Source organism: Marmota monax, unplaced genomic scaffold (genome assembly GCF_021218885.2).
Source record: "Marmota monax isolate L192 unplaced genomic scaffold, Marmota_monax_Labrador192_F-V1.1 WCK01_AAM20220418_F8-fsc00073, whole genome shotgun sequence".
Taxonomy (NCBI): Eukaryota; Metazoa; Chordata; class Mammalia; order Rodentia; family Sciuridae; genus Marmota; species Marmota monax.
The window spans coordinates 5,023,787-5,050,935 of NW_026692846.1; the positions used below are offsets into that span (position 1 = coordinate 5,023,787).

Here is a 27,149-nt window from a genome sequence, read left to right on the forward strand (position 1 = left end):
AAAAAGCTTAATTTGTGTTTCTGGTTCCTAGGAAAGTCCTAGGAAATACATACCCCTACTTAAATTGAACCCCACTATATATTGGCTTTTGTCCTTGAGCACGATACGATACTGAATTTCTTGAGACTCAGTAGTCTCTGGTCAGTGAAATGACAGGAATACTTGCTTCTTTTCTTTTTAAATGTACCCTGAAACTTCCTCCACCCCACTGCAGCCAGTGCACGGTGCTAATCATTGGTGGCACTGTAGTCACTGACACCGATTCCCTCTCCTCGGGGGAGTTGTATTTTGAGTGGTATATAGATTAATCTCATCAATAGTTTGACTGGAGCTCAAAGTTGTGGTAAAAGTTATGAAGAAGTAGAGCAGGACATTGCTGTGTCCCCTCCTGTCTGTCTGGCCTTCTCCCTCAGCATCTCTCTGCACGTCTCTCTCACACACTGGCTCTGCTCAGTCTCACTTCCTACTTTAGCTCTCCCTCGGCTTGTCTTCCTCTCTCTTTCGTTCTCCCCCCCATCCCTGCCCCTGTCTCCACCTTTCTCTCTTGCTAGGAGTCTCCGTCTGTGTTGTCTCTCCTGATTGTTGGCATGCCTGGTAGCTTTTTATTCAGTGCCAGGCATTGCCATCGTACCATTTTCAGTGCTGGATATTTGTGTGTTTGTTTAAGGGTACTCCTGAGCATTGTTATGGGATGCAGGGTCAGTTATTTGGAATTATTGGTTTGATCTTTCTGAGTCTTGCATTCAAAGTGAAGAGAGAAGCCTTTCCTTCAGGACAGATCTTGTCCAATTACCGAGATAATGCTCTTCTGACTTCTCTAACCAATCAATGCCCGTGAGCTGTGAGGTTTTCCATTCTGTTGTGGGTACATCAGTTATTTCTGGTTCTGCATGGGCTCTGGGAATGTTTTCTTCAGCTCTCTGCTCTGGCACTTTGTCTTATGAAGTCTTCCCCCTTGTCCACCACTGCCCTGTGCTATTTTCCACTTCTCAAAGGAGGGAGCCCACCGGGGCTTGCCCCAGGTCCATATTCCTGCCTCAGAGTCTGGATTAGAACAGCTGGGTTCCCTTGATTTTTAGTCTATACCGCCTGGTGTCAGGTGACTGCGTCCCTTGTTTCATAGGTTTTTTCTGGGTTGTAGTTATTTCAGATGGTGAGCAAATCTGTTCTCTGTCCTTACTGGTTACAGCAGTAGTCTGCCCCTCTCTGTCCCCTTTTCCCCATTGATATGTGGCAGTTATTTGTTGCTGAATTTCCCACTTCCTAATATCCCACTAGCCGACGACATCCACACTGTCACTGTGAACCAACGTCTTTTGAAAATGCGTTTTCTTAGAATTCTCTTTGGGATGGAGTTGGGGACAAAGCTATTTTCAATTCAGTAGCAGCAGCAGCACCACCACTGTCATTATCACACACTTGCCAAGCACTTACAGTATGCCAGATGCACCTCTGGAAGTCCTTTACGTTCATCTACTCACTTAATTATAATGACAACTTATGAGGAAGGTTATTAATAATCTCATGTTTAAAATGAGGAAATAGAAGCAAAGAAAGCCAGCTGATGAGCAGCGGCCTGCTGCCCTGGCTTTGCAGCCCAGCGTCCAGGCCCAGCCACTGGGCCCCTCGCTAGTAGCTGGTCCCAGAAGGGCCTTTCCAGGTGCCCCAGAGGAACAGTGGCACTTGAGGTGCTGCTTGGGATGACGTATGAAGTACACTTGTCCTGATCTCTGAAGAAATTATCAGCTCTGCTCTGGACTACAGGCTTGAAGGATGACCCAACCATGTGCCACTGGGCTTTTGTTGGAGGATGACCCCCTCCACGCAACCAAACATTTAAAATTATGTACCTCTGTGAGTATCTATTACGTCCCGGTTGTGGACTCTGGTTCCAGACTGCTTATATTCTCCTCTCAACTCTGCCACTTTCTGTTCACAAGTGGGTATGAGCACACAAGCATGAATATGCATGTGTGTGTGTGTGTGTGTGTGTGAGTGTGCGTGTGTGCGTGCGCACACAATTTTAGGCAAGTCACTTGTCCTCTCTCTACTTCAGTTAAACTCATTCACAAAATAGAAATACGTAATGTTAATAAGAACAACTCAGGTTTGGGCTGAGAGCTAAATGAGTGGACATGTTCAAACACATCAGCATGACCAAGGCACAAGGTCAGCCTTCTGCACCTTTGGGTATGGAATGGCTTACAGGCATTCACCACCACGTGCCCCACCTGTGTCCCCCGGGAGGCTGAGCTCCTAGAGGGAGCTAAGCTAAGCACTTACAGTGTGCCAGATGCACCTCTGAAAGTCCTCCCTAGAGGGAGGCGACAGAACAAACAGAAAGCCCTTAACATAATCAGGGAGAGAACTGATCCATTCTGATGGCATCAGGAATGGGACAGGACAAGAGTGTGTCACAGGGAGGGAAGAAGGAGGCCTGGGTGAGAGAAAGTCCAAGGGTGACTGGTGCTCTGCATTCATGGATTGGAGGATGGTGTGGCCTTCCCATTTGTCACTGTGAGCTGTGTTTTCTCACTGTCCATCACCAATATGTGTGGAGATTGTATGATCTGTATGTGTGATTGCTGAGGGCCCTGCCAAGAGCCCAGAGTTCTGAGCATGAGTATCTAATGGCTTCTGTAAAATAAAAGATAAGAAATCAGCTGCCTGTGATGAAAGCCAGCAGGGGCAGGTGGCAGGCTTAGCAATTCTGGGAGTTACGTGAGAAGGGAAAATTTCAATGCTTTCCCCAAAGTTTCAGTGTCTTCTTACCTCTCTGAAAAGTATGCATGACCAAAGGAATATTCTAAACCCCATGCTTTCTCTCTCCATGTTATGCATAATTGAATATATTTGATAGTTCCTATCATCTTGAAAAATCACTTTTCAAATATTGAAATAATAAAAGATCCATCCAGGAACAGTGGTGTGATATTACCTTCTGTTCCCATGGAGACCAACTTGCTCGTGAACTGCTGAGTGGTTATTAATGGCAGTTGCTGATAGGCCAGGCCGACCATGGCCTGGTAAATAAGCATTTGGTATTTGTTACCACCTGCCAGTGGGCTCCACTTATTCCAGTTCATGTTTATTGTTGAAGTTTTAGAAATAGTTTGATTTTCTAGTTTTGGTACAATTTAATTTCTCAAAGAGCACACTGGTATGCCAGGTAAGCAGTGTCTTCAGCCTTGTTGCTGTTTGTGTGTCTGTGTGTGTGTGTGTATATGTGCACACATGTGTTTAGAGGGAAGTGGGGCAAGGTACAGTCTCTGCAGAGTGAACTCAGTGGCTGTAGCATACTTTGGAAAGTTATTTATAGAACAAATTTCTTGTGTCCTTCACAGTGTTCAGTCCTTGCATGAGTATGAGCCCCACTCTACAGAAGAGTAAACTAAGGATCAAGAAGCCAGAATTCTTTTTCTAAGAATGTCTTTTGAGCTCTAACAAACTATATAACAACTTGTTCATGAATATGAAGTGCTTGTTCTTTGTACTGCACAAATTAATAGTGACTGTGAACAGAACTCACTGCTAGCCTCATAGGAGTCTCGAGGTTCTTTCATGACTAAAGCTTTTAGAGTGACTGACACATAGTCATCCTTATACTATTGTAATTTTTTCTCATTACTTCAAGTATATCTACAATTAGAGACAATAGAAGCAGAATTATTACTATTTTTTCTCATGTGCACATATAATATTTAGTTAATTAAAGAACTACATTTATGTAGATTCGGTTTTTATTTTTCCTCCAGAGTCTCATTGCTTATGTATTTGGAAGTAATCTGAGTTGTTATGTTTCCATAAATACTAAATTTTCCTTTAATAAAGTCTACCCATTGTACTGGGAATGGAAAGGGAGGGCCACATATGTCTTCATCATTTGGAAGAGCAAGGTAATGTTTTTATAGAAATGAGAATTATTTAAATTTCAAAGCCTCCATAAAATAAATCCCAAGTCCTTGTCTTCTTCCCATGCTTTTTCACTCAGCTTCACTCTCTCAGTTTATCTTCTCTGCTGCAAAGGCTCTGTGAAGGAAGGGACCGTGCATCTCCTGAAGACTGGTTTATCCCCAGTGCTTCAGACACAGGGAAACTCACTAAATGTTGTTGTATGAAGTAATGCATGAGGGAGCCAGGTATGTCAGGAGCAAGCTGGAGACCAGGGACATTTTATACAGTATAAATCAGTTCTTCCAACTTGTAAGATAAGAGCTCTTTGAACTATGCTATTTTTTGGTCTAGATATGACTATTTAGAATTATATAAGTGATTCTAGCCATAAAATATTTTCCATTTATCTACTGTTTTTATAAACATAAGTTGCAGATGACATTTCCAGACTCTTGATCTAATGGAATTAAGTCAATTCCTATCTGGAATTTTTCAGATTCTAGATAGTAAAGATGATGATGGTAATGATTATGATAATGGTAGTGATGATGATGGTGGTGATGGTGATTATGATGATGATAGTGATGATGATGATGATGACAACAATGGAGGTTATGTGCTGAGGTTGATGATGGTGGTGATGATGATGGGGATGACAATGATGGTAATATGCTGAGCGTGATGATGGTAATGATAATGATGGTGATGGTAATGATGGTGGTGATGTGCTGATGGTGAGATGTTGCTGATGATGATGGTGATGATTATGATAATGACAATATTGATGGTGAGGGTGATAATGATGGTGATGATTATGATCATGATGGTGGTGATTAAGGTGGTGATTATTATGATGGTGATGGTGGTGATATGATGGTGATGGTGATTGATCATGATGGTGATGATGGTGGTGATGATGATGAGAATGGCAATGTTGGCACTGGTAATGGTGATTGTGATGATGATGATGGTGATGGTGTTGATAACCACGATGATAATGGTGGTGATGATGATGGGGATGGTGATGGTGATCATGATAATGATGGGGATGATGATAGTGATGGTGACGAACAGAACTTATGTAGATTATCTCATTTAACCCTCACAACAGCTATATGGTTATTATTATTATACCATCATACACATCTGGAAACTAAGGCAATTAGAGTTTGTGTTACTTGTCTAAGGTCACACAGTTGAAGAGTAAAGGAGATGGAAGACTTCATAGCTCAAGGGCCTGGTAAAGTTGTGCCATCTACTAGTTATGTATCCTTGTGCCTTAGTTTCCCCCTTATAAGATGGTTAGGACTGTAGCACTCTTCTAAGAATATGCCCTAAACTTGACTCAGCATGGGTCATAGCATCTGAGTCATTCTCAGGTGGGATACAGGGTGAGAGACTGGAGAGTTCCTGCAAACCTCCCAAGTTATGTTAGTTGTTCTTTCTGAGAATTATCAATGAGACTGTGAGCAAATGCATCATGATTTTGGGGTTCTGTGGTGTTGTCTATGTCCCAAAGCATTTTTATCCTCTTCTTTTATTTAAGGTTCATAACACCTCTGGAATTTCTTTGCCTATGTCAGAGAATGGGAACCTGGCACCCAGAGGGGGGTAGTGGCTTGCTTAGGATTGTCCAGATAGTAAAGATTGGGTGCTTGACTTAAGACTCCAAGTCTAGTCTTCTGTTTGCTACATGAAAATTGTCCACAGTGATCATGGCAGTGAACTTGTAGAAACCTTAATCCCATAGATATTATTAAGACCAGACTCCATCTTTCAATCAATTAGTTAAATAATATTAGTAAAATATTACATTACATCATTACTGTTCTCTGTCCCTGTATTAAGCCTTTGCACACATCATCTGAGTTACTTCTCTAGCATCCTATGTGGAAACTATTCCTTTATTTTACAGCTATAACTCAGGCCTGGAGAGAGGAGTATATGGTCCAAGGTCAGGCAGATGTGAATGGTGGTGTGAGGATTTGAGCCCAGGCAGCTGGCCATCAGGATTTAATCTTAGCACATCTGTTTAGCTGGACCCATCTGTTCAGGACCTAAGATGTTTTTATCTGCATTGCTTATGAAATGACTCAACAGAAAGCTCAGAATCATCTTTGATCCCCTTTTCTCTCTTTCATCAACATCAGTGGCTGATTCTTAGACACACAAATCTTTGTTTTGTGCTGGGCCCCTCCCTGGCCCCTGCCTGGGTGTATATCCTAACTGTTTCTTGTCTGGATACACAGCTTCCCCACTCCTGGCTCTTCTTCTGAACCCTTTTCCTGCTCCATCCTAACCTTTGGCCAATTTGAAGTGATGGATCTTATATCTACCATCAGGACAAAGCACAGAGGCCTTCCTACTGTCTGACACCTCAAAGTGTAGCCTCCACTGCAATCTTATCCCCACATGGACTTTCTCCTAAAATTGTGTCACTTTTGTTTTCTACTCTACAAAAGGTTTTTCTTTCATTTGTCTTTACCTATGTGACTGGAATTTTCTTCCTCCTGTCGTTATCTGGCTATTTCTTTTACACGGTCTGGACATTTTTTATATGTCATTTCCCTTGAGTTGCCCCAGAATGATACTGTTGGCTTTCTTTGTGCTGCCTTAACATCTGTGGATTTGTGGATCATAGCACTTACCACACTGTACTGAAATCGTTCATCTATGTGCTCCATCACATAGATGAACGATTTCAGTACAGTGTGGTAAGTGCTATGATCTAAACTAAGAGAGTCTTGAATGCAGAAATCATGTACAGGCAGCTATTTCATTTCCTAACAGTGCTCTTGCTTAGCACCTAGCTCAGATATAGCTCTCAATAAATAATTCTTGAAAAAATGCATTCACGCACCATGCTGAGCATACTCTGTATGTATATTCTACTCCATTCTGATGGTCACTCTTGATAGAATGACTCAAGCCTTGGTGTGCAAGTGTTAATCAAAATGGCTTTGAGCTGGGGCAATGGAGCTGCAGCTCAAGATGAGATCAATGCTCCTTGACTAGAATCCCTGTTGAGAAGTGTGGGGCCATCGCCTGGCTGGCGGTGGCAGGACTTGGTAAGCAGAAGGAAGGTGAGGAGGACAGGTGCAGCCAGGCTGAGACAAGAGACTGGCTGGGGACAGCCTAGGCTGGTGTAGGGGAAATGAAGGTCAGGGCAAGGAGAGGCACAGGGAGGATGCCTGGGCCCTGGCCTTAGGGTTAGAAAGGCCTCCATAGGAAGCCATCCAGAACACCACTGGGTGCTTCAATAGTCACTTTGAGGCAGTTGAGAGGGGATTTCCAGCCAGAGATCTCTGGGGTGTGGAAGGGTTCCTATCCACCAGTCCCTTCTCGTCCTTCAGTGGAGCTTCTCGCTCCCTCTCCACTGCTAGTGAGGTGGTTCCTTCCCCATTTAAACAGGCCCCAGTCCATTCCCATGTATTTTCACCCCTTGCCCCATCTCTTGCTTAAATCCACAAATAGATAGCTGTAAGGGAGCTACACTTCTTCCACAGTTGATCAGTAATAAGCCAAATCCCATCTTCAAAATACGTTTCTTCCAAATTTGGGAGCTAAGTCCTGAAGCAATAAAAGAACAACAGGCATCATGTAAATGAGAGAGAGAAGAAAGAAACTGCATAGGTTTAGAATATCCCAGGGAGCCTGACCATTACCCTTTCCCACTCCCTGTCTGTCTCCTATAACTGGTGAGTGTGACCTACTTATAAGGAAAAAGGAGATGACATGCTAACATTATAGTGGCATTAGTAAAAATCATGGACTGGACTATGATAATTGTAATTGTTATTTAATTTGCTGTAGTCCCTGTTTGTGGATCAGCCCTAGGTTACACTTAACACATATGTATCAGGCATTTGATTTATTCTGTAAATTAATCCTATCAACACTTGTACACAATCAGCTGTAGCTTATTTCAAAACTCTTTTCCAAAGAGTCAGCGTTTTCACATGAGCAGTGGAGGACTGAGCCATCCCCTCTCTTGCCATGGAGTTGACCATGTAGAAGCCCATGTTGAATGCAGGTTGACCCTGTGGTCATAACACACAAAATCCTACCTTTCTAAAATATCATGCATAGCAAACATTTGACTGTTTTTCAGAAACATATATACATCAGATTGAAGAAGAGCAATTTTGTCTTTAAATCAGAACTTTCTTTAAAGAAGACCATAAAAATGAAGACATTCATCAGAAAGATTATCTGTGACCTTGTGGTGATGTGACACCTTAATCATTTGTTCTGTTTGAGTTTGTAATGTTTTCTCAATTAGATTAAATATTAAGAATGCAAGTTGCCAACTGCTAACAAGTTTGCTGAATGCTATGCCGTGTGGGGAATGGCTCTTAATGAAGCCTGAATGGGAGTAAATGCTAGAACATGGAAAGGCCAGAGCTGAGAATGTGTCAATAGACAGGGGCAGCGTTTTCGGCTACGGAGTGCTGAGTGTTCTGCACTGGAAGGATGTATCCACGTCAGGATTGATAAACCCAGTGGTGACATGGCCTCTGCATACCAGCTGGGGGCTCCATCCGACTACTGAAGGGCAAAAGAGGCTTGTGTTTGGGAGACTACTGAAACGGGGTTCCAGATCTCCCTCTCTCCCTCCTTCTGTGCCCGGTCTCTCCAGGCAGCTACAGAGGGCAGGATTCCTGCAGGGTTGTCGTCTGGAGGTGGGTCTGATGACGAGCCCATTACTCTGCTGCTGGCCCCCTTCAGTGGCCACGTGTTTAACAACTGATCTTAAACCCCAAGCAAATGCAGCTACTGAAACCACATGGCAAGACTTGGATGCAACGTGGTCATCAACAGGATAGAAATTTTACTAAAAAATCATTCAGGTTATTTTTGGTCTACTAATTTTGATAAATTAATTTGATAATTAATATTTTTTTATAGAAAGCACTTGATTCCTGACACTATCTAAGAGATCAGTCACTGTTTCTCCATCCATATAATGAGACTAATAATGATACAAACCTTATAAAATTGATTTAAAAGCTTTAGGTAAACTATGGCTTTTCACATAAGTATCATGATCTTGGTTTCTATGATTGCTAGGATTATTTCAGTAAAAGCCAGACCTAGTGTATGCTGGTTTTCTATACAAGTTTTCTATGAAAGCCTTCCCTGTGACCTAGTCTCAGAACATCCCAAGAGGTGGCCAAGGTTATCACTGAGCACCTTCATGGCAAGGTGGTGCTGGGAGGGGGTAGGCATGCGGACTCAGATTGGCACATCTCATTCAAGTCACAGCTGTGTGCCACAGTGATTGTCCAGGCCTGAGCACAGATGGGCCACTTCTGCCCCACCCCATGTCACCCCACCCTGTACATACTGCCTAGTGCTCAGTCTCAGAAAGGGAGCTTACGAGGAGGCGCATGGGAGTGTATATGTTTGGTATCAGAATGTAGATTGTGTTTGCAGTGCTAGTGTGCCCAGGAAGCCTGTTGAGAGTCCTAGGAGAAACAAAGGGCAAATTCACGGAGACCGCAGAACTCAGCACTGGGTACCATGGATCCTGACTCAGTGCTGACTCCAGAGTCAATTGGAGGAATGAATGTCTTTCACAATTAAAAATATAACACATCAGATTTGAATCTATTTTTTAAATTTTTTTATTTGTTTTAATTAGTTATACATGACAGTAGAATGCACATATGCACTTTGATATATCATACATAGAAGGGATGTAATACTTCATTTTTCTGAGGGTACATGTTGTGGAATCACATTGGTCATGCAGTCACATGTACACATACAGTAATAATGTCTGTTTTGTTCTACTGTCCTTCCTATCCCCACATCCCCTCCCAGCCCCTCCCTTCACTTCCCTCTATCTAATCTAAGGTAACTCTATTCTTCTATAGTGTCCCACTCCCCTTGTTGTGAATTAACATCGGCATATTACAGAAAACATTTTGCCTTTGGCTTTTGGGGATTGGCTTATTTCTCTTAGCATGATATTCTCCAACATCAACCATTTGCTGGTAAATTCCATTCTTCTTTAAAGCTGAGCAATATTCCATTGAATATATATACCACATTTTCTATATTCATTAATCTATTGAAGGACACCTAGGTAGGTTCCATAGTTTAGATATTGTGAATTGAGCTGCTATAAACATTGATGTGGCTGCATTACTGTACTATGCTGATTTTAAGTCCTTTGGGTATAAACTGAGGAGTGGGATAGCTGGGTCAAATGGAGGTTCCATTCCAAGTTTTCTGAGGAATCTTCATAATGCTTTCCATAGTGGTTGAACCAATTTGCAGTCCCATCAGCAATGTACGAGCATACCTCTTCACCCACATCCTCGCCAATACTTAATGTTGCCTGTATTCTTGATGATTGTCCTTGTGACAGGAGTGATATGAAATCTTAGTATAATTTTGATTTTCATTTCTCTAGTTGCCAGAGATATTGACCACTTTTTTATATATTTTTTGATTGATTATATTTCTTCTTCTGTGAAGTGTCTATTCAGTTCCTTAGCCCATTTATTGATTGGGTTATTTGTTTTATTGGTGTTAAGTTTTTTAAGTTCTTAATATATTTTAGAGATTAATGCTTTATTGGAAGTGTATTTGGTAAAGATTTTCTCTCAATCTGTAGGCTCTCTTCTCACATTATTGTTTTCTTTGCTGAAAAGAAGCTTTTGAATTTGAATCCATCTCATTTATTGATCCTTGATTTTTATTTCTTGCACTTTAGGAGTCTTATTAAGGAAGTCAGATCCTAGGCTGACATGGTCAAGATTTGGGCTTGTTTTTTTTCTTCTATTAGGTGCAGGGTCTTTGTTCTAGTGCCTAAGTCTTTGATCCACTTTGAGCTGATTTTTGTGCAGGATGAGAGATAGAGGTTTAATTTTATTTTGCTGCATATGGATTTCCAGTTTTGCCAGCACCATTTGTTGAATAAGCTATCTTTTCTCCAGTGAAGTTTTTTGGCATCTTTGCCTAGTATGACATAAATGTATTTATGTGGGTTTGTCTCTGTGTCCTCTATTCTGTACCATTGGTCTACCAGTCTATTTTGGTGCCAATGCTGGTTTTGTTACTATAGCTCTATAGTATAATTTAAGGTCTGGTATTGTGATGCCTTCTGCTTCATTTTTCTTGCTAAAGGTTGCTTTGGCTATTCTGAGTCTCTTATTTTTTCAAATAAATTTCATGATTACATTTTCTATTTTTATGAAGAATGTCACTGGGATTTTATTAGGAATTGCATTAAATCAGTATAACATTTTTGATAGTATGGCTATTTTGACAATATTAATCTTGCCTATCCAGGAGCATGGAAGATATTTCCATCTTCTGAGGTTTTCTTCAGTTTCTTTCTTTAGTGTCCTATAGTTTTCATTGTAGAGATCTTTCACCTCTTTTGTTAGATTGATTCCTAGTTTGTTTGTTTGTTTTTTTGAGGCTATTGTGAATGGGGTAGTTTTCCGAATTTCTCTTTCAGTGAATTCATCGATGATGTATAGGAATGCATTTGATTTATGGGTGTTGATTTTATATCCTGCTATTTTACTGAATTCATTTATTAGTTCTACAAGTTTTCTGTTGGAAATTTTTGGGTCTTCTAGATATAGAATCATATCATCATCAAATAGTGATAGTTTGAGTTCTTCTTTACCTATTTGTATCCCTTTAAATTTTTTTCTTTTCTCTAATTGCTCTGGCTAGAGTTTCAAGGGTGATGTTGAATCCTTGCCTTGTTTCAGTTTTTAAGAGGAATGTCTTGAATTTTTCTCCATTTAGCATGATGTTGGCTTTGGTTTAGCATATGTAGCTTTTACAATGTTGAAGTATGTTCCTACTATCCCTAGTTTTTCTAGTGTTTTAAACAGGGAGGTGTGCTGTATTTTGTCAAATGCTTTTTCTTCATCTATTAAGATGATCATATGATTCTTATTCTTAAGTCTATTAATATGATTAAGCTTATTGATTTCTGTATGTTGAACCAACTCTGCATTTTTGGAATGAACCCCACTTAATCATGACACTATCTTTTAAATATGTTTGTGAATGTGATTTGCCAGAGTTGTATTGAAAATTTTTGTGTCTATGTTCATCAGGTATAATGGTCTGAAGTTTTCTTTAATGTGTCTTTTTCTGGTTTTGGTCTCAGGGGATATTAGCCTCATAGAATGAGTTTGAAAGGGTCCCTCCTTTTCTATTTCATGGAATACTTTGAGGAATATTGGTGTTAATTCTTCTTTGAAAGTTTTGTAGAATTTGGCTGAGAATCCATCTGGTCCTGGGCTTTTCTTGGTTAGTAGACTTTTGATGGAGTTTTCTATTTCATTACTTGAAATTGATCTGTTTAAATAGTTTATGACCTCCTCATTCAGTTTGGGTAGGTCATATGTCTCTAGAAATTTGTCGATTTCTTTGATATTTTCTATTTTGTTGGAATATAGATTTTCAAAATAGTTTCTTGTTATCTTCTGTATTTCAGACATGTCCATTGTGATATTTTTCTTTTTCGTCTTGTATTTTAGTAATTTGAGTTTTCTCTCTTTTTCTCTTCATTAGCATGACCAGGGTTTTATCTATTTTATTTATTTTTTTAAAGAACCAATTTTTTGTTTTGACAATTTTTTCAATTGTTTGTTTTGATTTCAACTCTGATTTTAATTATTTCCTTTCTTCTACAGCATTTGATCTTGATTTGTTCTTCTTTTTCTAGGGCTTTGATGTAGTGTGAGGTCATTTATTTGTTGCCCTTTTCTTTTAATGAATGTGCTCAGTGCAATAAACTTTCCTCTTAGTATTGCCTTCATAGTGTTCCAGAGATATTGATATGTTTTATTAGAGTTCTCATTTACCTCTAAGAATTTTAATATTTCATCCTTGATTTCTTCTATTATCATTCATCATTCAATAGTATATCATTTAGTCTCCATTTGTGAGAGTTAACTTCTATTTTTTACTTTATCATTGATTTCTAATTTCATTCCATTGTGATTTGATAGAATGCAAGGTATTATCTCTGTTATTGTTGTTGTTTTTGTATTTACTAAGAGTTGCTTTATGACATATGATATGTCCTATTTTAGAGAAGGAGCCATGTGCTGCTGAGAAGAAAGTAAATTCGCTCATCGATGGATGAAATATTCTATATATGTCTGTTAAGTCTAAATTATTGATTGTATTATTTAATTCTATAGTTTTTTAATTTAGTTTTTGTTTGGAAGATCTGTCCAGTAGTGAGAGAGGTGTGTTAAAGTCACCCAGTATTATTGTGTTGTGGTCTATTTGACTCTTTGAATTGAGAAGGGTTTGTTTGATGCACATAGATGCTCCATTGTTTGAGGCATAAATATTCATAATTATTATGTCCTACTCATATATACTTCCCTTAAGAAGTATGAAATTTCCTCCTTTGTCTCTTCTGGTTAACTTTGGTTTGAAGTCTACTTTATCTGAGATGAGGATGGCGGCCCCCTGCTTGTTTACACAATCCATATGAGTGATAAGATTTCTCCTTTCACCTTCAGCCTGTGGATGTCTTTGCCCATGAGGTGAGACTCTTGAAGACAGCATATTGTTATGTCTCATCTTTAATCCAATCTGCCAGTCTATGCCTTTTGATTGATGAGTTTAGGCCATTAACATTCAAGGTTATTATTGAGATGTGATTTGTATTCCCTGCCATTTTTACTTATTTCTGGTTTTTAATTTGACTTAGTGTTTCTCATTTGGTTAAATGTCCCTTTAGTGTAGATCCTCCTTTTGCTGGTTTTCACTTTTTTATTCACTTCATCCTCATGGAATATTTTGTTGAGAATTTTCTGTAGTGTAGGCTTTCTAGTTATGAATTTGCTTAATTTTTATTTATCATAGAATGTTTTAATTTCATCTTCAAATCTGAAACTTCATTTTGCTGGATATATAATTCTTGGTTGACATCCATTTTCTTTCAGAGCTTGAAATATATTATTCCAGGACCTCCTAGCTTTGGGTCTGGGTTGAGAAATCCATCAAGATCCAAATTAGTTTCCCCATAAGTAATTTGATTATTTTTTTCTCTCATAGCCTTTAAGATTTTATCTTTATTCTCTGTGTTAGTCACTCTCATTATAATGTGTCTTGATGTGGGTCTGCTGTCATTTTGTACATTGGGGGTCCTGTAAGCCTCTTATATTTGATTTTCCAATCCATTCTTTAGGTTTGAGAAATGTTCTGCTATTTTGTCACTGAAAAGATTTGCATTCCTTTGGTTTGTATCTCTGCTCCTTCATCTATTCTGAAAACTCTTAAATTTGGACTTTTCAGGTTTTCCTATAATTCTTGGATGTTCTGTTCATGGTTTCTTACCATCTCCTCCACATGGTCAACTCTACTTTCAAGATCACGTATTTTGTCTTCATTGTCTGAGGGGCATCACAGCAAACCTGCAACTTTCAAAGTAAAACCAGACACTGTGGTCTCAAGGGCACAGGCACCAAGTGGAACTCACTGTTCTTGAGGTCCATGAGTGAGCCCTGTGGATAACAGTTGCTTCCTCTTGCTCCTGCTGTTTCCATTATCTCTATTCACACTGCCTCCCCCTCAGTTGAGAAGCAACTTAGGGTTGATTCTGGTGAAGGTAGAATTTTGTACCAAGAGATTGACCTTTAAGTCAGGCTCTGCTTCTTTGGAATTAGAGGCTTGTCTCTTTGTGACTGTGGAACTGGGGTCAGTTATTTGCCTGTCCAGGCCTATTCTACTTCATGAGTTTGCATCATGATTCCAACCTTCCCAGGAACTGGAGAGACCAACAGCCTTGACTGTGGAAGCCAGAGTCACAGACAGAGTTGGAGTCCACTCCCATCACTTTTTCCTACTGCTCCACGCTGTCACCTGTTTGCACATTGACTGTGTGTCCTGATGAATGTGATTTCTCCATGACTGACTGCAGCTTGTCTGACTGGCGTTATGTCCTGCTTTTCTGTACCAGACACATTCACTTTAGCTGCACACTGACTTCCTATCTTCCTGCACTTTGTTTTTTACTCTGTGGCTTTCGTTGGAATGGTCCTTGTGCCTGAAAGACACCCCTCCCTGCCTTCCTCACCTTCCAGCTCAACGGTGGCATCATCTCTCTCAGGGGGCCATTCCCACCCCATGCACTCACCACCCTCAGCCCCCTGAGGCTGCCTCCAGTGCCACACTTACCATGGTGCACAGCGAGGATGTGTTCGTGTCCTTTCTTCCTCCAGCTTGAGTGGACGCCCTGCCAGCAGGGTCAGTATTTATTAACCTCTGGAACTCAAGTGCTCAGCATGGTGGTGAGCACACAGGAAGCACCCAATAAAGAGCAATTAGGATCCTGATGATAAATTAAATGGAACTGCCCTGCTCACTTACAGAGGGGTATAAAGATAACTGATCATAATGCTGATGATATGTGAACAGTTCTCTCAGGTCAAACAGTTTAATAGCACAACTTATATATTCATGCAAAGTGCACATAGGTATGAAGGGAATTTGTAAGATGGCTATGAATTATTCATCATCAATATGTCAACTTGTGTAATTACTAATTAGCTACAATTTTTAAAGTTCTAAGTCGGTCAAAATCTCTTGATGATTATAGGCAGTGACCAATTTATTTAAAAAAAATGTATTAACTCTAGTATATCAATGGAAGGCTTTATCTGGCACTCCTACCGATAATAATCACGATAAGAAGATAGATTGCAAGTTCATTGTCCTTTATGGATAGTAAGAACCATCTGGCTCACTCTTTCTTGCCTTTGGAGGGCAGCTAAGTTTCCTGTCCAATTGCAGAAGCAAGTCCTTATTCATAGTGAGTAGAAAATCCTAAACTTGACCTCTTGATCCTAGGTAAAAGCTCTAATTCCAAGTTCACTGAATACTGCTTTTCACACACAAATGGAAGTTTTTTTGTACCTTGCAGTGGCTTGGGAATAAACTGATCAAAAACCACATTTTAGTTGCTGTTTAAAACAAACTTTTATAAGCAGACAGGAAAGGGCAATATTTAGAAATCAGAAATGAAAACAATGAGCAGCACAGATTGAGGTCTGATTTTCAGGCACATAGTTTGTGTTCACCTCTGAGCCACCGTAGAACTGGGGGCATTGGTTTAATCAAGTGATTTTCAGGATTTTACTTTTAATCAATGAATTCCTTTCTCAGACAACTTCCTATACAGACCACAGCATCTCAATCTGCCATGGACAGGAAAGCGCTGCTGAAGAGGAAGCCCAGCCACTCTTACCCTCCTTGATGCTTGTGGCACCCCATGATTTCCCCAAACATTGAGTGCATACCACTGGTCTATTTCCATCCTCTACTTAACGTGGACTCTCTCCTGTGTGACCCCCGTCCCCTAGCACCAGAGGCCTGTGTGGGGGACACCTTTGCAGCTGTCTTTCTCTACAGAGGATGATGAGTGATGTCATCAAAGGAGATGGGACCTGCTTCTGGCTGTAAGGGGCACTGAGAAACAATGCATTCTTGTCCAGAGCTGAGTGCAGCTCAGCCTACCAGGCCTACCCGGCTGAGGAGGCCGCCTCTGTGGGAGGACAGGGAGAGCCCGGTGTCTTATCCAGAACTCTCCATTTTCTCGGCACATGGGTAGACAGAAGCCAAGATTATTAAGCTGAATTAGAAGTAGAGAATTAAGAACGGGGAACTGGTGTTCTCACCCCACTCCTGCCCTCCCACAGCCTCCAATGGCTGTAGCTGTGCTGGGTAGGACCTGTGTGGGGATCCATTCCTCAGGAGCACTAGAAAGCTGGGGGAACCTCTCCGCTGCACAGAGACCTCGTGTTTTTAAAGTATTATTTCAACCAATGGCACGGGAGGAGCTGAGAAGGTGAAGAGCATCCTCGCCCTGACTTCCACGAGGGGCACAATGTGCAACAGCTGTATATAGAGAGAGACACAGGACCAGGCTACTTCTCCATGGCCGTGAGATCTCTGGTGATGGCTCAACCGTCATTTGTAGGATCCCTGGGTAGAGGAGCTATGAGAGGGCAGAGGGAAGGACGTATGTTCAGTCCTCTCTTGGTGCCTACAGTGGAGTCCTTGCAGGACCTCACCCAACATAGACATTGAAATCCAAGGATGTTCAAGTTCCTTCTGTAAAGTGAAACAAGCCTTGCTTATAATCTGCATGTCACACCTTCCTGTACACTTTAAATCATCTTTAGGTTACTTGTAATACCTAATACAATGTAAGTGCTATATGAATAGCGGTTATACTGTGTTACTTAGTGAATAAGGACAAGAAAAAAAAATCTGTACATGTTCAGTACTGATGAGGATTTTTTAGTATTTTGGACTCGTGGTTAGGGGAACACACAGAAGTAGAACCCACAGGCAGGGTGGGCAGGCTACGTATACAGAGTGGGGCAGATGCCTGGGACAGCCCATGAGCCAACACAGGGAAGGTGCCTGCCTTCCCCACCTCATGTCCACCATGCAGCCCTGGCCTGGCAACTATTGCTGTCAGCTCTGTGAGATGTCATCAAGGGGATAGAACATAATTCCAAATCAAATTGTACTAATAGAAAGATCATTTGCAATTTTTATATTTTAAATTTTGACTCCTATTTTTAACTTATAGTTCATCTCATGCCTGGTGAACCCAGGCAGTGCCCTGGGACACAGAGTTGAGCAATTACTGAGCAAGACCTCAGTGGTTTGTGTTTGAAGAGCAGGTACTAAAGGCTGGGAAGGAAAGTGAGTTCCCAAGTCACAGCTAGCTAGCAGCAAGCTGAGGCTAGTTATCACAGGGTTTACTCTCTTGCTCCCTAAAGGAGCTGCTTTCCTTTCTAATGGGTCCTGACCTGAGTTAGAAACTCAACTCTATTGCTTCCTAGATGTGTGGACACAGGCAACGTATTTAAACTGTGTGAAGCTAGTGCAAAGAGGAAGGTCAGAGTTCAGACTGAGAGTGTGCAAGCTTCCAGTGCCTTGAGTGGCCTCTTGCCAGAAGACCTTAAAACAAGTATGTACCATCCTGAGGTTCAGTTTCCTACTCCACAATTTGGGTGCAAATAATCAGACTTATTTCACAGGGGCAGCATGAGAACTAAGCACTTGAACCATGCCTGCCATTCAACAGGGTCAAATCATAAATGCCAATTTTTATTGTTTTTATGATCAAGATTATTTTCTTATCAGTACAAATGGGATAATAGTTTAAAGACACTGAACCATCAAGAGGAGAAACACAAAGACAAAACATAGTACCAGGCAACCACAGCCACATAAGGAATGGTAGCTGTAGTAATAGTGCTCTAGATATTGAGGTCTGACAGTGCTTACATTTATTTTTCAAATAAATATCTAGAATACTAAAAATCAATTCTATTTATGCATTCTCCGATAATTTTAACATAAAATGTATTGATATTTCTTGCCAAAAGATATGCCTTGCTTTTATGTTAAGGTTGAATTATTTTATGAATTATAGCCATTCATCATATGCCAAGTAAAACAAAGATTGCATTATATATTCCTTATGAACAAGTGAATAAACATAAGTGTCTACAGCATGATTGTAATGGTAATCTTGGAAATCCTAATCCAGATCCCAAATAGTGTGAAAGCCCACAATTCTGAAATAGGAAGAGGCAAGGATAAGGTGGCCTTCAATGTGCATATGTTGGTCCAGTCTGCAGTGTTCTAGTTGCAGTGACCTGTAGGACAATGCTACATTTGTCCCTGCACTTTGTCTACCTCTGTGCATTCAGTGACTGCCTATGCACTAGGTGTTCCAGGTTCAGAGACAAGCAGCACGCTGCACCTACCCTGCAGGTGTTCAGGCTGCAAGGAAAGAGTTTGGATAATTGGTCTAATGAGGCATGCATGAGGTGTCACAGAGTAGGGGTGGCTGTACAAGTGCCCAGAGATGACATCTGCTCTGAGTCTCAGTGGTGCACAGGACGTAATTCCAAAAGACTGACAGAGGGCCTCTCAGGCAGAAGCAGCACAGGCTTTTAAGAGGAGAAATGCACCTAAAGGTCTGGACAGAAGTGGAGGCAGCATCTAAATGTGGAAACATGGCTGGAGTTTAGGGTGCAGAGGACTCAAATGCCACACCCAGGAATCTGGAATTGTCTTGTCAGTGGTAAGTGATGATGTGAACCGGCTTGCATGGACTAAGGCACCAGACCATTGAAGACCAGAACTGTGAGGCCCATGAGAAGGACGTTTTGAATAATTCAAGTAACCAGTGAAGACAACTCACTCTGGGGCGAGTGAAGAGAATATCAAATGTGAAATCCCAGACTTGATAGCAGATTCTTGAGGTGACAAAGTCAGGAGCCCAAGAGAACTCCCTGGCTCTAGGGTGTTAGGAAATGGGATCCGTAAGTGAAGACCAGAGGGAAGTGAGATCAGGTCAGGGGGACAAATAATCTCCTTTAAGAAGGTTTTGTGGCAAATAGGCAAGCTATTCAATCAGAAGTTTGGAATTTAGAGATCTGGAGACCAGGGCAGGGATTGGATTTAAAGATGAAGTGTTGAGAGGTTCATATATAAAGAAAGGGTCCACATCAAACTTAGCTATGCTCAATTTGCATATACTGTGGTAGAGAAAGAAAAAGAAATAAAAACTAAAGGTTCTTAATTAGCAGTTAGTACATACTTAACTATATATCAAACACTTTCCTAAGCACCTAACTCCATTTTTATCCTGACTTTCCATGTTCAAACTGGTGCTGTAAGGGGTTGGCTCAGTCACATGGTGGTTGAAGGGCAGATCCGTCAGCAAGTTCTGTATTCAAACGGAACCACACCCCTGCAGAGCTCCCACTGGACATCTGTTGAGTTAAGATGCAGCTACAAGGTTTTTGGTGGGTCACTGTTGATTCTTATGCTGTACCACCCATAGACATGTTGACAGAGGCCATCAATGTGCATATCCTTGATGCACAAACATGCCTTTCCGTTTGCTCCCATTCTCCATTAGAACATTGCATCAGTCCGCATTTTTCCAGAATGGTTTCATTTATTCTTTAACAGCAGCTACGATGGTCCCCTCTTTACAGATGGTGCATCTGCAGGGCAGGGATAGGATGAACTGCCCAAAGCCACGTTGGTAAGAAGAAGCAAAGCAAGAACTCAAACATGAGTTTGAGTCCCAAAACTAAAACAATGTTGGCTGGAGCCGGTGCTGCAGACTCGATGCTTTACTCCAACCAGACAAGTCTTTTCCCACTTTCACTTGTCTTAGTTCACCCTCAGGAAGGGAGAGACACTCCCTTGGTGTGCCCCAGTGTGGGTTGGACCCCGGCAAGAGCCCTCTCCTGTGGGTTCATGTGCAGCCTAATGGTATGTCTGGCCTGCTGGAGTCCTGTTTCATTATTTAGGGTTTTTATCCCAGACTTTGAAAAGTAGGTTGCTAGAGTGTTCTTTCTCTGTGCCAGGGAGATTGTGCAAGGATTTTCAATCCGATTCTAACAGGCGCTCATTGGCTTTTCCACACTGACATGGGCTCTGCAGGCCTGGAGGGCTGGCTAATGGGATTTTCTGTGATATATTACTCACTTTCCAAAAGTCATGCTGGTGAGTAGTTTATGGAAAATGGAGGTTTCTCTTTTCTTTCTTTCTCCTTTTTCTTTTTTGTCTGCTATAACAATCTTTACCCATATATTTTTCAGGTTCTCTCTTTGGATTATCATTTTGACATTTATTACTTCAATAATCATACGGAATCAGCTTTATGAAGGTTCCCTAAAGTACTCTTTGTATCTTTCTGGAAACATTCATGATATTAGGATTGAGATCCCCCCTCCTCTCTTTTCCTTTTTTGGTATTAGGGATTCAATTTATGGTCTCATACACTCTACATCTAGGCAAGTGCTTTACCACTGAGCTGCACTCTTAGTCCTTTTCATTTTATTCTGAGTCCTTTTATTTTTGCTAAGTTGCTGCAGCTGGCTTCAGACTTGCAGTCCTCCTGCTTCAGCCTCCTGAGTAGCTGGGATTATAGCCACAGGGTCTAGCTTTAAATGTGAAATTTAATAACAGGCTTCATAGCTTCCTTGCCTTCTTCACTGGGGTCTGAAGCACTTTAAAAACAAGGTCATGGTGATAAGAAAATGGAGTTATGAGCAGAAGGCAGCACAGAAAACAGGATTCCCAGGGATGCTTGAAGCTGACTAACTGGGGACGCGTGGTGCCTTCATAAGGCCCTTTGTATAGTCCCGTCTGCTTAGTCACAGCTAATGGAGACACGGCAGGACTTAAATTAATGCCTCTGTCAAAGGAGGCAGACCTTTGTGGAGCATCTGTTCTCTGCCAGGCGCGGTTTTCAGAGGCGCGTGCTGCATGCTGAGGGAGGACTGCCCGGCTTTGGCACCTGAGCTTCCAGGATCATTTCTGCAGCTGCCAAGAAGAGGAACCAGCGCTAACCATTCAGCTCTCTGAGCCAGTCTTTCCATCCAGGAAGTGGAAACAGGCGTTCCAAATGCTTTACTGTTCCATAGGATCAGAGGGAACCTGAGACCTGTTAAGAGATTTTTTTTTTTTTAAAAAAAAGGACTGAGAAATGACAGGAGCATTCCCTAACTCATGCGTATATCTGTGCGTGAATTTGGAATATGCATATGCATTGTGAGAACACACATGCTAAAACAGAGGTGCACACGGGTATGGAAGAGTTCTAGAAGATCCACAAGAAATCATCGCACTTGAGAATGGGGCACTTTACTTTGTGTTGTGTTTTCTTTGGTGACACTGAGTTTTTCTCTTTAAACAGCTACATTCTATTTTGAAAAGCAACATTAGTGCTGGTGGAAGCACTGACGGTGCTTGTTGCAGGTTGGTGATGGAACTGTCCATATGGTCTATGAACAGTGGTTTCCTTTCTGCTCTGCAGGCCTGGGGACTCTCATGAGCTCCCTCTTCTGTGCAAGCTCTGCTAGTCTTTCCACAGCTGCACTGGCTTCTCTGTAATTTGATTTTAATAATAGGAAAGAAGGGAAATGGCAGTGTGTGCATTGGCCTGAGTTCTGGGAGACACAGACATTCCAGGGGCTGAATTTTCGGGTTGTGAAATGAGCACGTCCTTTGACTGCAAACCTTGTTGAATGTCTCTCTTAAATTCAAATCAAAAGGGACCTGGAATCTTTATAATCCAAAGCTAGGATTCAGAACTGAGGAAAGTGAGGCCCTGAGGAGAAGAGGTGGCAGCAGAGGGTGTCTCCAGCAGACATGGGTGGGTCTACCACCCAGAACCTTCCCTGGGCTGCAGGCACCCCTTCCTCACACTGCCAGGAAGCTGGGGGCCAAGAGCAATCAGCTGAGTGTGCGGATTGCCTGTCTAGAGACAGCTGCTCCCATCCGCCCTGGGTGGCCCTCACCCAGTGCTGGTCAATGGCTGGGTCCAAAGACAGGGTCCGTGCTGTGAGGCCAGGCCTCTCTGCAAGTCCAGAGCCCAAGCCATCAGTGAGCCTCTGGGAGGCCTCCGAGAGAGTGCAGTGCCCTGCTCCACCTGTGCACTTCCCGCCCTCACATTTAGTGACCCTGAAAGCACACCAGTGACCTCTCTGTCTCCGAACCAGGTGATGACATTCCTGAGATTTTTATCTGGTCTGATGCATACTGCCTTGCAGCCCATGTTACCCAGTCATCAAGACAAGTGGGGACAAAGGGTGTCATCAGTCCCATCATCGCCTGCTCACAACTGGGAGCACAGATGGGAGTGCCGATGGCCGTTGGCCTCATCAGACCTGTTCTGTCCCCACTGGACCAGTTATGCCCTCGCAGGTGGCAGCAAGGGTAAAGGAGAAAAACTGGAGCACGAGGCTGCCAGAGTCACCCGCCATGTAGACCAAGGCTCAGAGCCAGGAGAGTAGACCGACCCGTTGCCCGGCTGTTCAACAGGACGCAGAGACATCGATTCCTCCCACCAGGCCATGTGGGCAACAGAGGGACACAGGTCCTCACTCCACCATCTTCCAGCCCTCTGCCCAGCGGCTTCCCTTCTCCCCATCTGAGCACTTCCCTGTGGGACTCCTTTCTCTGCCCTCAGAACACATCTCTCCAACATTGACCTCAGGATGTCCTTGTCTCTTGGGTTGACAAGAAAGTCAAAGTTGTCCCAGAGGCTCAGGAGACTGAGGCAGGAAGATCAGGAGTTCAAAGCCAGCCTCAGCAAAAGCAAGATGCTAAGCAACTCAGTGAGACCCTGTCTCTAAATAAAATTTTAAAAAAGGAGGGTGCTGGGGATGTGGTTAGTGGTCAAGTGCCCCTGAGTTCAATCCCTGGTACCAAAGGAAAAAAAAAAAAGAGTCAAAATTGTCCCATTTCTTCCTTTTTGTCACGTCTAGGTCTCCAAGTTCTTTGTGGATGTAAGCATCATTTTCTCATTTGACAAAACACTTTGTAATTCTACCAGTGTCATCAGTTCTATGTCCACCAACTAAATATGTAACACAGAGCACTCTGACACGTGTGCCCACATCCAGAGCTCCCCAGGGGGTGTGTTCCACACAGGTTAGGCAACTCCTCAGCACCTCATTCTTCTTACAAGACAGTTTCCCTCCTTTTAAGCAATAGCTGCTACTCCTCCGACTGCCACGAGGGTCTTTCAAATTCTTTTTATCACTCTGTGCCAATAGACCTGCCTGCCTTTGTCCCTGCCTCTTCTTAGCATGGACCCTGGCACAGTCAGTGGAAGGGGACCTTAAGTGGGCCCCACTCAGTTTCACAAACCTGCCATGTCAGGGCATCTTTGCCATCATCATCATCATCAACATTGTCACTAGTCACCTTTTTCATTAATCATCACCATCATCAACACAATGTCACCATTACCACCACCATTGCCAGCATCATTCACCATCATCACCACCATCATCACAATTATCAACACCACCACCATCATCTCCATCACAATTATCATCACCACCTTCAGCAACCACCACCATCAGCATCAACACATATCAACATCAACACCTCCACCATCGTCACCATCAACACCATCAACATCATTATCACCATCACCATTAGCATCACCATTATTACCATCTTCAGCATTCACCACCATCATCGTCAACACCATGTCACCATCAACACCTCCACCATCATCACCATCACCATTATCATCACCATCATCATCATCTTCAGCAATCACCACCATCATCAACACCATATCACCATCAATGCCTCCACCATCATCTGCATCACTATTATCATCACCATCTTCAACAATCACCACCATATAATCATCAATACCACCACCATCATCACCATCAACACCATTATTACCATCACCATTATTATCACCATCATTATTATTATCACCATCTTTAGCAATCACCATCATCATCAATACCATATCACCATCACGACCACCATTATCACCATCACAATCATCATCAACATCATCATTATTATATTATTATTATTATTTTAATTTGAACATGGCAAAACAGGAGTATTTTGGATTTCGTTATTTTTCCCACATAGAGGGACAAAGAAGACATGGGAACTCAGGTCTCTCTCTTCCACACAGTCCTTGATGGTTGACACAGCAGGTGGAGGGAAGGATCCCTGTGCTACTAGCCCAGGTATGCCATTCCTCAGCTTTGTTTCTGTTCCACCCACAGGGAAGCTTCTATGTCCCCTCAGAGAACTGCATGCAGCATGCCCACAAGTGGCACCGCGACCTGTGTCTCCTGCTACTACAAGCCTACCGGGGCCTCCGCCTCTACTTCCTACTCATCATGAGGGACATCCCAGAGCTGCCACACATGGAGCTGGGTAAGGGGCCAAGGGCAGGGAAAAGACCAGAAGCTAATGTTGCCCCTTGGTCACTGGGCTGGAGAAACGGTATCATGCTTTGCTAAGTTTCATGGTAACATCTATTGTTCAGGGAGGGTTAGTGTGCCCTACCTCATTCTAGAAGGAGGCAGTATTCAAAGGGCAATGTGTAAGTCTAGATATTAGTGTCTAAGAGTATACTCATCCACTCATTCACTTATCCACCAAACACAGAACACGTAGTGTGTACCTGCCTGGTACATAATGTTATGCTGCCTTCTAGGGGAGAATGTGGGTTTAGAGTCTTTCCTTAACTAGGCAGTAATTATAGAATTGCAGCTTCAGAGTGGAAAACAATCCTAATAAAGAGCTACATGTCCATAGTAAAGAATGATATGCACAGCCGCATACACCCATTCATATATGTTTGTATATGTAAATATTAAATACTTATAATTAATCTGGATGATTACAGAAACCTACTAATATCCATCAGATTTAGCTGTCTTGAGACAAATAGATTCTTGCACATGGATTTTCTGAAGGTTAGACATCATAGAGATTATTAAGCCTAAATCCCTCTTGATTGACAGATGATGGCACAGAGAGGTAGAAGGGGCAGGGTCGCACAGCCCTGTGTGTGACAGAACCATGGCAAGGCTCGGAGTCCCTGTACTGACCCCTGGAAGGTCTTATGTCATCCTCAGTTACAGTAGGGCTTGCGTTGCAGTTCTGCTCATAGGTCTCTAGAGCAGCGTCTGAGCCCTTAACCTGAAATTCAGGGTTAACACCTGTTCTAGTGTCAGAGACCTTAACTTCCCCATCTACACCCCTGGAAATCAACGGCTACAAAAACCATGGCAGAGGTGGTGTCCACGTCTTACCCAGTGTCCATCATGGCAGTGAACACAGGTGTAATGATGCATTTGCATGTCCCCATTCCCCAGCAGTCTTGAGGTCTTTGAGAGCAGTCGCTCCTCAGATCCCTTATCCACTCCCCCGACACTGGGCCTGAAGGAGAACGTATGGAGTTGTGGTATTAGGATTGAATGCCGAAGCCTCTTGCCATCCATCACTATCAGCTCTGACACCCCAGTCAAATCCTGTGCTCAAGCACTACTCTTTGAATCAGGCAATCCTCAAAATGTTTTTCAGGTGTCAATCTTATGCATGCTATAAAGACATGCAGAGAATCGGTGCGATTCACATCACTCAGAGAGAAAATGGATATCATTCAGCTGCATTTGGCTTTTTCTGATGTAGCATTTTTCTTAACCCAAAGGAACCAAGTTTCTTTATACCAACTCATCATATTTGTATTGACACATAGCACCTACTGTGTGCAGGAGTTGTGCTAGACATTGGGGATGCAGACAAAACCAATATGACAAAGCTCTGTTTTGCTTGGGTTGGGGACCTTGCAGACCTGAGGTCAGCAGTCAGGTGGAGAGGTTTGTGCTACTTGTGTTGCAGGAAGGATCCCAGGTGCTAAGGGATTGCTCACACTCACCTGGGAAACAGTGCACCTACCACAGCCACATGCAGATGGCACTGTGAAACTAGGGAATAACTCCAAAAAGTAATGACCATGAACATTACATCCCTGAGAGCTGCACCACTGGTCCATGCTGCCACAGTGACATTGCAGGGACCATGTTGGCATGGAAAGTTAGGTGTTCATTACTGTCCTAGTCCCTGGAGCCCGCAGAGGACTCAGATCTGCCACCCCACTTCTCTAGGCTTCTGATCTTTCATGGGTGAGATGGAGATACAAATCCATGCTCTTTATGTCTTGGAAAGATATATCTGTGTTGTGTGTATCCATGTGCCTCAAAAAGTGGAAATAAAAATGGAATCACTCTGGGTTCAGCGGCACATGCCAGCAATCCCAGCAGCTCTGGAAGCTGAGGCAGGAGCATCTTGAGTTCCATGTCAGCCTCAGGGACTTAGTGAGTCCCTAAGCAACTTGGCAAGCCTCTGTCTCTAATAAAATACAAAAAAGGGATGGGTTTGTGGCTCAGTGGTTAAGTGCCCCTGGGTTCAATCCCCAGTACCTAAAGAAAAAAAAATCACTTTGACCCAAAAAAGCCCTATACAGTTTAGGAGGATCTACTTTTATATAAATGCATTGATGAGAGGACTTTGGTCTTTACCTAGGGCTTAGCCCTTGGTTCCAAATCAGGTTTATTCTGTCGGTAAGCACGGTGCCTCCAGCTGGTTAGGAATGCATGGAGAGGAGCCTTCATCAATCGTGTTTGTTCCTGTGATTTTAATGAGAACTTGAAACTTGTTCTTCTTTTAATTGACAGCATCTTCATTTCCGTGCATGTTCGTTTAACTGTATGGTATTTGCTTCTTTCTTCCTAGAGGCCCTTGCTGTTGAAGAAACGCTCTCCCAGCTATGCTCAGAGCTCCAGGTAACTAGAGGGCTGACCCTGTGGGTCTGATGGAAAGAAGTCATGCCCACAGGGCAGTAAGCCTGTCATGGAAGCTACCAGGTTTACAAA

The 27,149-nt window shown here is 42.4% G+C and overlaps 1 protein-coding gene across 1 annotated transcript in view; it reads left to right on the forward strand.

Annotated features, from left to right (window-relative positions):
* Fam135b (family with sequence similarity 135 member B) overlaps window positions 1-27,149 on the forward strand; it is a 297,392-nt gene that overhangs the window by 221,121 nt on the left and 49,122 nt on the right. Inside the window, exons 8-9 of the mRNA XM_046449180.2 lie at window positions 24,489-24,642; window positions 27,010-27,059. Of these exons, the coding sequence (XP_046305136.1) occupies window positions 24,489-24,642; window positions 27,010-27,059 (204 nt within the window). The remainder of the gene's footprint in view (window positions 1-24,488; window positions 24,643-27,009; window positions 27,060-27,149) is intronic.